Source organism: Sinocyclocheilus anshuiensis, unplaced genomic scaffold (assembly GCF_001515605.1).
Source record: "Sinocyclocheilus anshuiensis isolate Anshui unplaced genomic scaffold, SAMN03320099.WGS_v1.1 scaffold1097, whole genome shotgun sequence".
Classification (NCBI taxonomy): Eukaryota; Metazoa; Chordata; class Actinopteri; order Cypriniformes; family Cyprinidae; genus Sinocyclocheilus; species Sinocyclocheilus anshuiensis.
In genome coordinates, this window is record NW_015555843.1 from 220336 (window position 1) to 232835 (window position 12500).

The 12500-nt window shown below is 36.4% G+C and overlaps 1 protein-coding gene across 1 annotated transcript in view; it reads right to left on the reverse strand.

Annotated features, from left to right (window-relative positions):
* Positions 1-12363, reverse strand: part of LOC107675573 (transcription factor IIIB 90 kDa subunit-like) — a 47288-nt gene extending 34925 nt beyond the window's left edge. Inside the window, exons 1-4 of the mRNA XM_016469982.1 lie at positions 12094-12363; positions 8628-8845; positions 6796-6876; positions 3483-3688 (exon numbers count right to left, since the gene is read on the reverse strand). Of these exons, the coding sequence (XP_016325468.1) occupies positions 3483-3688; positions 6796-6876; positions 8628-8805 (465 nt within the window). The 5' untranslated portion in view covers positions 8806-8845; positions 12094-12363. The remainder of the gene's footprint in view (positions 1-3482; positions 3689-6795; positions 6877-8627; positions 8846-12093) is intronic.
* Positions 12364-12500: the final 137 nt, after the last annotated feature.

The following is a 12500-nucleotide window of genomic DNA, read 5'->3' on the forward strand; positions in this document are numbered from 1 at the left end:
GGCCCAGTGCATTGTGATTGGCCGAACACCGCAAGCACTCGTCGGAAATGTAAGGCCCCTTACCATTATCGCTAGCGTCAGCTTTCAAAATAAATGTAAAGACAGAGCCGAAAGGGAAACAGAATCGCGTGACAGACACAGTGATGAAGCTGGTATGTCGTTTCACTCTCCCAAAAACGCCGGATCCATGTGGACGAAACGCCTATATATACCATACAAAATGTATGTGTATACAGCTAAACGCGTCTCCGTGTGGACAGGGCCTTAATTTTATCCATAGTTCCTTACAGTGCATTCAAGATATAACATTTTCAAATGCATGTATTTTCTGGGCATCAAACCCATGACCTTTAGTCTAATACTCTAGACATTATGTAATAATGACCTAAGAAGAGGTTTATATATATATATACATACATACACTTACATAAAAACCTCAAGAAACAGAGGGATTTTGGTCAGATTTGGTCTCTTTCCCTCTTGGAGCAAAGCTCAACTGAACCACCACCCCATAAACCCTGGAATTACCCGTCTCCCAGCAACCAAGTACTCTGTTTCCATGGAGACCAGCACACCTGTCCAATCAAGACAAAGTGTATTAAAACATTAAAAAACATCATTGTGGGATTTTCAGACACCATGGCAACAAGAAGAGATAATCCTAAATTGCGGGATTATGGATGACCCGGTTAAATTAATGATTATTTTTTTAGGATTTGACCTTTCCAGGGATAAATCTCACATGTGGCAAAATTAGCTAAAGGCCATTAATGTTTTCTCTAATCACTTTACAGATAACATTTTACAGAATTTACCATGTTTAGGTGTCAACATAGAATTACAGATACTGTAAAATAATTTAAAATCACATAAAAAATAAGTCAAGTATAAAAAATTAGTCAAGAATAAAATGGGCAAACAGCTACAATAATCCACAAACTCAGCCGGATTGGTGTTTTACAACTAATCTGAGAGCAAGAAACTATTTCAGAGGCTGACATTTGGAAAATAATTCTAAATGTTTGGCTAAATTTACCTTTTCCAGTGGAGACTGAGACCAACAATACTTCTCTCTCTCTCTCTTGTCTCACACACACACCCCTTACCCTCCTGGGCAGAAAGTGAAAGTTCGCTCATGAGTTCTTATGTAACCCTACCAGACATCTGACTGAACACGTACATTACGTAATCTCAGAGAGACGGAAAAGATACATGCTGTCAGATTCTGTTGCCTCTATTTATGCATTTTTTGGACAAGCGAAAGTGAGAAGCATCATCCATGAAAATCCAAATGCACACATATTTGAGTGTCATTTTTAGACTGTACGTAGAAGGCAGATGAAAGTTGAATAAAATCACCTCGTAATCAAGCATTTTCACATGTAGAGTATATATAACAGAATAAACTGGTACAATTAAACATCCATCCGTCTGTAAACATGTGAACGTTATCGAGTGCACCTCATGCTGGTGGACTAAGCGTTTTGAGTTGGTTACCATTAGAAAGACAACAAATTCATACCGACTTTACATTAAAAGTAAAATGAATCCATAAAACATTTATTTAGATCTATTTGCTTGTTTTAATGGGGAGAAATTGATCAGGAAATGTCATTATTTGGATTTGAACTTGCGACGCTTAAGGCAAAATGCCGGAGGATGTGAACTAACTGCTAGGCCTCGCTTTCGACCCCAACAAGATTATTAAAAACAAATCAAACTATAATAAACTAAAGCAGGGTGTTCCAGTTGTTTTTTTTTGTGTGTGTGTGTGTGTGTGTGTAATGCAGGCCTAATGCAGTCTCCTGAGAGACACACCCTGCCTTATTTGCTGCCTCACTTTGAACGCACATAAACACCCTGAAAAAGCCAACTCTAATACAAGCGAGATGCCGTCTCGGACACCAGATGAGGTCTTTCTGCAGTGTAGGCTAAACAGGAAGCTGATTGTTTTATACACGTACACACTAAAGATAACAACCTGTGTTAGACTCCGACTCAGTGAGTCAGTGTGAGAGTGTAGGATGATTATTACAAAAATAATCATGAGTGTTCACACACGGGAGAACCAAGGCTATATGACTGAGCATCAGACGCTGTGAGTGTTTGTGTGCAGTGTGAAATGTAGACAGACGTACGTGAGGAGACCAAATCAAGACGACTGACTAACAACACCACTGACTATCAGCTCCCACAGAAGACCCCTCTTGCTCAACCTCTCTTCTTCTGTACCACTTTGTCTTCTTTCTTTCAGTGTCACATTATCTCCTTATTCTATTTTGCAGTCTCTTCTCAAGTTAGTATCACAATTATGTAAATTAGTAGGTGTGAACTCCACTAAAAAAAGATGATTAATGACGATTATAGTGTACAAACCATGCAGAACAATGCTAGCATACTACCAGGGTTAGGGAGTAACGAAATACATGTAACGTTGTTATGTATTTAAAGTACAAAATATGAGTAACTATTTCGTTATAGTTACATTTTAAATGGGTGGTAATCAAATTACAGTTATATCCAAATAAAAGTTATATTTGTATACAGTTATATTGTCTATATGAGTTCTTGTTTTCTATATTTATAACATCTGGTATGGTTAAGCAAAATCAGTCGAGGAAGAAGAGTACTGTTTGCCTGAATATTAGCACAATTGCAAATATGATACAGATTTTTTGCAATTCAAAATCAAAAAGTTAATATTACGTAACTTACATTAAAGAACAGTATTTCTGATTTGCTCTATATTGCCAACAAAAACAGTTTCAAATATGGAGTGTCTATTTGCACTAAGTGCACATAGCCACCTTGTTGGCAGAGGCTATTTAGAGTAACTGCATCCACCAAAGTCTAGTTGCAATACACATAAATACAAAAGACACATATTTAAAAACAACAGTGGTGTAGAGGAATATAGAGGAACTTCTGACGCAATCGACCCGAGTTTGAATCCGCCTTTCGCTGAACTCGTTCTACTCCCCTTCTTCTCCCTTTTCCCATCACATATCAGATCAGAAAGGCATTTTTTTTCAATAAAAATAAAGAAAATATTCAAAAAGTGGTGTGACCAACTTGAACACACTGCAAAATCTGTTTGGTGAAAAACTTCACCTCACAAAATTGCTAACCTCACTGATTCCAATTGAAATGGCCCACTTTAGTATGTTATTGCGAACTTAGCCATAATATCTTAGAAACTACCAGACAAAACATAGAAGTGCCATCTTAAATCCCACTGGCCAAATGCTCAAAGCCTGACAGAAGGATAACAGGTTGTGGAAACGTCAAAATAAAGTTGTTTACGTAGCCTGTGACGTAAACTTATGGTGGGATTGGGAACAGCTTTAGACTGTTGCAAACACCTTCCCATCATAAACTTGCACCCTGACCCAGAGCAAAATCAGATTCACACAAACTCTGAGGCATCACATTATGTAAATATGTAATCTCATATATCACCATTCACCCTCAATAACAGACACTTTCTTTTCTCTGTAAATGGCCAAAAGGATACGAGGTGTTCCCTCCGTTCGGCAGACGAGGTAGAGGCAAGCGGCGATGACATGGGATGATTTGCGCCCTCTGGTCAGATGCTTGGAGAGGGCCATCTTGTAAAAGTTGAAGGCAGTGTCCAGACAGTGCCGAGTCATTTGAAGCTGATGACCAAGATGGTTTATCTGTCGCTTAGCTGAATAAAACAACCAAAACACCACAGTCAGGCTTTTTACAGCACATTTACAGCAGGTTTAGTCCCTTTGAAGTTAACACGCAAACACACAATGGTAAAAGGTCCTGGTTTGCCCCTTCTGGGGTTTGAACCAACAATCTTTGGGTTACCAGTCCAACTCTATGTTCTGTTTAAATCTAAACAAACAAGAACAACTGAAGCACTTTGGAATTAATTATTTTAAACCAGACAGGGAGCAAAACTATTGCCTCATAGATTATTCTTGGTTTAGCATTTTCCTAAGCAAACATGGAACGGAAGTAGTGACAGATCTTTTCTTCCATATTTGAACGTACATTCAAGAGTAACAGATTAGCAGAAAAAAAAACTATATTGTGGGGAAATACATTTTCACCATGTTTTAGGAAGAAAATCCTGTATAAATCAGGCAAATGATACGTGAACAAACCCCTCTGTAAAACCCTTCAGAATATGGAATATGAATAAAACTGGAAAAATTCTGGTAAGTGTTACTGAAGAGTACATTTCCGTCTCAGTGCAGGAGAAACAAATTAATTTTAGATAAAATGTGATAAACACTTAAATATGCATCTAAACACTAAAATCGATCAATCAATCAAAAAAATTTACCAGTGTATGAATAGATAAAAAACAAACAATGGTTTTGCCTGTAGTCCTGCTTTAGGCAAACTAAATTACTGGAGAAGTCCTCCATACATCACCAGAGAGAGGTCGATCATTTGGATACATCATTCACAAATGAGATTTTAACACGAATTTTAGAAAGCAGATAAGGTGAAGTCTGGTATAAATATAGTAAAGTGTGTAATTTTCCTATTCCAGTTGCAGTGGACTATAAGTAATGCCTCTACTATAAGTAATAAAGTAGTACTTCTACTATTTTTAAAGTTAACACCAAAAAATGATAGTTTAACTATAGTCAAAATACTTACAGCAATTATGTGCGTTTCTACAAAGTTACTACAAAGTAAAGGTTTAGTTACATTCTGTATGAGCACCTGCTGTGGACGTGCTGTTTGAGAACACATATGAACCCCTTTAGAGTGGGAGGAGAGCATCTTCAAGCTGAAAGCAGGTCTGTTTATACAGACTCAAGATCTCACAGAGCATCTTTTGTTCTCTCACCACACACAGATAGTATAAATCTTTATGCAGACATGAGGCCATTAATCACACGTGTACATACCCACACACACACACAAATAAAGTGGCCTCTGCATTTCCCTCCCAGCACACACAGACCATACGGTTTGTCTGACCAAACTGATTCATCGGTTACTACACAAAAGCACATAAACGCACCACATCTTCTGACTTCTCAGGCTTAATAAGCCTCTTTCAAAACAACCATTACCATCTGGCTGAAACGAACCTGACACACTTAACTTGAAACCACATTACACAAGCCCACAGCTTCCAAAGAATCCCACTTTCTTATAAACACAGGACGCATATACTTAACAATCTTGCTCAATCATGTTGTTCAATGGAACGGAACATTATACGAACATATCTAAACACACAATACTGTACAAGTTTTAAATTGTCAGTGACACATAGTATTGTCTCATATTCACAGGAAATCAGTTTTGAAATGCTTTGGCAAACTTAGGAACTACATATTACAAAACACAATTTATACCTTTAAATAAAAAAATCCAAAACAGACTTTACAATGATACATATATAATGCAAAGAACATGAAATTTGTATGATAGAATTAACATCTATAACTCTGTATGAAGGAATCAAGGCAAAGCATTCAAATATTTAGATTACAAACTCTATGAGAAATTAATGAAAGCCATATAAAGGGTATAGAGGTACCTTAAGCATTTCACATAAAATCGAAAAAGTTAAAACAATTAAGCAATTTGGGATCACTATGACTTTTTTTTTTTCAAAAAGAAATTAAGGGGGTCATATGACATTGCTAAAAAAGAACATTAGTTTGTGTATTTGGTGTAATGCAATGTGTTTATGCGGTTTAAGTTTCAAAAAACACATTATTTTCCATATAGTGTACATTATTGTTGCTCCTTTATGCCCCGCCTTTCTGAAATGCATCAATTTTTACAAAGCTCATCCTTCTAAAAAAAGCGAGGTATACGCTGATTGGCCAGCTATTCAGTACGTTGTGATTGGACGAATGCCTCAAGCGTGTGACGGAAATGTTAAGCCCCTTAACATACTGCGATGCCGTCTCCCAGCAGGACGAGAAAAAACCAATAAAACCCATTACAAATTAGGCATTTGTTGCATCAAGTGGGGCCATAATTACTGATTATAATGACTTATACTGTCTTTTTACGCGTTGAGTTGCATATCACACTGCATAAACATAAAATTTGTGATTGGAGAAACAACAAGCCTGCTCAAAACTCACGAATCATCAGTGGCAAATTATTTAAATATAAAAAATTTACTTACAGGCTGTGAGTCAGAAGCGACAGACTGTCCTTGCAAAGTTGGAACTGCCCAACTTTATAGAAACAGCCTTTGTGCCACAGATGCAGTGTAGGCTACTGATTCAGGAAACAGTCCTCATCCTCCATAAAATGCACAGCACACATCTGAATATTTGGGTTGAACTGTTCTAGGAAAAATTGAAATCGCATCATATGACCCCTTTAATACTTTTATTCAGCATGGACCGATTAAAATGCATAAAAGTAACAGTAATTTATCATGTTACAAATTATTTTTTATTTTAAATAAACACTGTACTGTTGAACTTTCTATTAATTAAAGAATCTTAAAAAAATGTATCATGTATCCAAAACTTTAAGCAGCTTTTTTTAACATTGATAATAATAAGCACTAAATCAGCATATTAGAATTATTTCTGAGGGATCATTTGACACTGAATTCTGGAGTAACGGCTGCTGAAAATCCAGCTTTGTCATCATATAAATAAATAAAATATATGAAATGGAAAACAGTTATTTTAAATGGTTATTAGTTTGTCTAATCAAATAAATGTGGCTTTGGTGATCAAACTTGCAAAAACATTAAAAAAAAAACTTGGTTAGATGAAGGGCATATGAATTCTTCATGAATAGCATATACTGCATATGAACGCTCACCATTCTGCAGAGTGGCAGCTCTGGACTCCCTCCCAACCCCAGTGTGGAAGTTTCCTCCCAATGATGGCACATTTCCAGATGCTACAACGAAGCAAAAAATAAAATATATTAGTAATGAGGACAGGAAAACATTAATCTCATAACCAAGCATTACAGTATGTCTTTTCAATATCAATACTTTCGGTTTCTTTTTTCATTTGTTAGACTAATTAAACTTTTCTTTCTTTTTAATATTTATGTTATTAAATGATCTACAATTTATATAATTTTTTGTTTTATTATGCCTCTGTGAACCACTTTGTATTACCACTGTGCAAATAAACTTGCCTTGCCTAGTAATCTTCAGCTTACCCAATACTTCTAATGAATTATCTTACAAGAAAGGTAAAAACAACACACATATTTAAATCTAATACTAGCCAAATATAGATGAGCATTTTTTTTTAACAAGCTAAGATGTCGCCTCGGATGGCTGCCTCGGTGTGGAGCTCTACAGTTGTACCACATCCTGCACTTCAATAACTGTCTGGTTTGGCTTAGCTACAAAATCAGATATCAGAAGAATACAGAGGACGGTTCGGACTGCTGAAAGGATCATTGGTGCTCCCTTGCCCACCCGTCAAGAACTGTATACATCCAGAGTGAGGAAAAGGTCTCAGAAAATCACTCTGGATACCTCACATCCAAGGCATGTCCTTCTTGAACTTTTGCAGTCTGGTCGGTGCTACAGAGCCCCAAACAACAGGACAGCCAGGCACAAGAAAAGTTTCTCCCCCCAGGCAATCTACCTTATGAACAGTTATGAACAGCTCTCCCCATTGTGCAATAAAAATATGTTCAATGTCCACTTATATTTATTTGATACCACCCTACATCTTATTCTATTCCATCTATAGCACACCTGTACATAAATGTTTTGTCTATTTTTATTTATGTATATACATGTGTATTTTATTCATATATCTTTATTTTTTTATTATCTGTGGGTTGTTGTTGTTGTCTCTGTGTACTGGAAGCTTCTGTCACCAAAACTAATTCATTTTATGTGCAAACATACTTGGCAATAAAGCTCTTTCTTACTTCTGACAGGCAGATTCCACTATCAGTCTTCATTGCAAGATATTATTAAATAAAAAACATGACAGCCATCTGCTGTTTGAAGATGGTATTGCAGTTCAAAACAAAATCTCCCTTTTCCCACTTAAATGAGTCTGGGGAGGAACCATCTGTATATTTAAATATATTAATATTAAATATTAATTTGACTATTATTAATTTGATTAAACAACTTGCCCCCATTTGAATTATCATACTAGGTTGTTCTATAAACAGTTTTCAAAATTGTGTGAAGGTTATAAAATTCATAAAAGTTAGATTATTCAAAACTAGATATTTCATCCAAGAAATTCCTTGAACATTGTATAAAAACAGAAACAGATTTTAATAGCATATAAACACAGGCTGATAGGTGACTGAGAGAACACAACAGATCATTTAGGTGATTTACAACTCAAAAGAACAGTTTCCAGTCAAGGTTACTAACAACCCTATCTACTGGATGCCTATGTTTGAACACTTAAGACAATATTTCCACAAATTCATTCTTATGTAATTCCCTATGTGAGAGAGAATGAGACAAATGGACATACAGACAAATAACAGGAGAGGAAACAATATAGCTTTTGTTTGTTTTGGTTTCATTCTGATCTTCTGAGGTACATAGACAGCATATTCAGTTTCTCAAAGCTCAAACTAATTATTCCTTCATTTATATATTAAAACAAATTCAGAGCAAAATTGTCTTTGTGTGGAGTAGATGAACCATCACTCACAGTCACCAGCAACAAATTGGCCGACGGCGGACAATCCTCCTCCACTGTTCTCCACGAAGGTTACCTCGGAAACGATGATGTTGTCCTCCAGCACGGAGCCGCAGCCCATGCACACAGCATCGCCCCGTGCCTGGTCCACATCAATGTCCGTCCCCCCACAGTTCTTACACCTCCTCATGGTCACGACCAATCAGCTCACACAACACTGGGAATGATCTCTACATGCATGTAAAAACACAATAGAGAACACCGAGTGAATCCTAGGCAGAGCTACATCTAAGGTGAACGGCATCAATGGCAAACTGAGAAAGCAATATTATGGACAGAGGACTCATATTTTAGCCGGAAGCAGTGATTTGAAGTTAAAAACATCTTAATAATGGATTTGTTTATTAAAAACATGAAGCTTTTCGCTTCACAAGACTTTAATTGATGGAGTCATGTGGATTATTGTAATGTTTTTATCAGATGTTTGGACCCTCATTCTGCCGGCACCCATTCACTGCAGAGGATCCATTGGTCAGCAAGTGATGTAATGCAAAATTTCTCCAAATCTGTTCAAAATTTCTCCAAACCTATCTACATCTTGGATGGCCTGAGGTAAATTTTGAGCAAATTTTCATTTTTGGGGGGTGAACTACTCCTTTAACAACAGTTATTTTATTCTATTGACAGCCCTAGTTTTAAACCAAAAAAAATTAACACCAAATCTGTTTTTTATTATCATTTTGGTAACACTTTACATTAAGGTTTCATTTCTTAACATTAGTTAACTACATTAGTTAAGATTAACTAACAATGAAGAATACTTCTACAGCATTTATTAATGTTAATTTTCTACATTTGCTAATATATTTTTTAAATCAAAACTTGTATCTTTTAACATTGGTCAATGCACTGTGAACTAACATGAACAAACAATGACGAACTTATTCTTAAAAATAACAACAGTTTAAAAATGCTGTAAAAATATATTGCTCATAGTTAGTATGTTAACTTATTGCATTAACTAATGTTAACAAATCAGACCTAATTGTAAAGTGCTACCATTATTTTAGAGGTCGGAACATCTCACTTTATTAGTGTGAAGTAGGGCTGTGCGATATTGAAGAAAAATGCGATATGCGATAACTAATTAAATAATGCGATATTCGATATGCGATACGATAATGCTTAAAGTGCCACATGCTCAGATGAAACGGTTTTACTCAGCTGTTGCTGAGTCAGTTCTGTTAACTTCTATAACTATATTGTGTCATATATATATGGTTATTTATATGTATGTATGTATCAAGAGCTCCTGTAAAACCACAACAAATTCCTTGTGTTTTCGCACACTTAAGTGGTGAATAAAGCTCATTCTGATTCTGATTCTAATAAGAAAGAACCCTTACAACAACTTATGAAAGTGAACGGTAGTGTTTTACTCGAGCATTACATAAAAATGTAATTTTAACATTAGTGTAATCATTTTAACATGAGTTTAGGAACTGAATAATAAAAAGGAAAAATAAAAAACTGCTTAGTATTTACTCTTTGAATTCAATATGCACTGATTCCTATTTAAGCTACAAAAGTTATTTAGGTAAGAGCAGTGAGTATATGTACATTTGCGATATTTCGATATATTGCACAGCCCTAGTGTGAAGAATAAAAGACATGTTGCCAATTTAATACAAAATAAATATTCTTATCTTCACATACAGTCCAGGGCAAAAAAAGGTCCAAGCCCAAAATGGCTAAACACTACGCTTTTAATGGTCTTTACCACAAATTACAGGTAAAGAAATTAGTAAGAATTGAGTAAATGCACTCCTTAAAAACCCATTGCTGTCTCAGAAAATACATCAAAGGCAGAATGAAGTTTTTGGCAGAGTATGGGAAGTTTTATTTAGAGTGGTTCAGCAGAGTTGTGTAGAGTGATTAATTGTGATAGAAAAGGAGTTGCACGGTGATGCACCAGAGCGGTGTCTTTGAAGATTTGGTGAGAGATACAAAACTGAATGCATCTCTACCACAGTGAAGCATTGAGGAAGATGTCTGATTATGTGTGGAGCCCTTTCAGCTGCTGGTACTGGTGAGCTGCTTCACTATGAAAAGTCAATTAATGCTTTGGAGTCAATTAAAGTAAATTAAATCTATTCTGTCAATTAAAGTCAATTAAAGCTATTCTGCAAATATTGCAGAATAGCTTGTTCCCAAATGAAAAGTTATCTAAAGAGGAACAAGAAAATGCTCCTTCCCACACTGCAAAGACAACCAAGAAGAGGCTTGAGTCCATCAGGTTCATGTTTTGACCAGATCACAATCCAGATCTGAACCCTATAAAGAATATTTGGTCTCACATTAAACTCCAACTAACTAAATATTTAGCCATTTTGGCTTGGCTCATTTTTTCGAGCCCAGGAGTGTACATTTCAGTATTACATTTATTAATAATGATTACATTTTTTAATAATAATTTGAATTGGCCCTGTAAGGTCCACGCACTTGGCCCAAGGAAGGTATCCAGTGGTGGATGAAGGTTTCTTGCGTGTTCGGTCTTTTCACCGCGCAGAGTTATTCAATTTAGGTTTAACTCAAATCTGACTCCATTTTATTATCTAATCTGACTCCATTTTAGTATGACCTCGAATTTAGGTTGAAAGGCAAATTGGTTGTTTGTCGGTCTCTAATTATTCTGACATTTGATTATTCTAGTTAACTCTTTACTTTATATTTACTCGTTCATTAGGAATCTATGTCGCTCAGGGTGCCTCACGGCGGCCGCTATGCATGGGCCCCACGATCACAAACTCGCCAGTCTGATCCTTAGCCAGAGGTTCTGACCTGTCTCAGAAGATCAAAGTGTCTGAGGTTCTGTAATTCTTACAGCCCTAGTACATTGACAATATAAACGTCAATTATTTCATTTGGGAGACAACATGTATTTGTAATGCCACACAAAAATCGACAGCTGTCTTATTTTTAAGGAAGAGATATTTTTAAGGAAGAGATTTGGTATCACAACGTGTGAAAACACCTGTGTTACATAACATTCAGTGTTGTGGGTTCCCAGGTGATAAATTTGGCATCACTGGTCTAGGAACAACATTCAGAATTCTCATGTTAAAATACAGTCTATGGTTAAAAGCGGCACAGCAGCGCCGCTGAGAGCTCACGAAGCAAGCTGCGCCTCTAACAATCCCACGATGCATACTGACACAATCGGTACCCTTTTGAACGCCCAGGCCCCAGAACCATCTAAAACAGATCAGATCCTCTAAATGAACATGATCCTTGAGAGTCAAATGAAGTTACGCTCTTCTAATCACTGTCATGCAATCAGCACCGTTGCATCCACCTTGCAACGTGGCAATCTTCTACATGACAAGCAAATCTGGAATTCCCTAAAATCTGTTGAATAACTGTACCGATCTGTGCAGATGTCGACTGGTTAATTATTAAGATTAAAAAGAAGAAGTACCTCGAACTGTTGGAAGATAACCAAGCGCAGGCTTCAGCTGTCTGTCCAGAGACCCCGTAAAAGACCTTTAAGTTCCTGTCTGTCGAGGTTACAACTGTATATTCTTGCTTATCAGTCGTTTTACATGCTGTATCACTGATTTATTAACCAAAAACTGATATATTTCTCTACATGACAAGCCGGCAAAAACAGCCACATGTTTCCAGTCAGCGTGCGATACGGCTCATACCAATTTGAGTGCAGAGGGGGGTGTCCGCGTCCACTATAATACTGTAAGAGACAATGGCACCATATTATAAACGCTAGCGTTCTTTTTTTAAAGTAATTGTTACTCAAAAATATGTAAGTATAAAAGTATAGTACGCAAAATATCTCGTTGCTTGTTTTCCCTGGGTGATGACATGGTC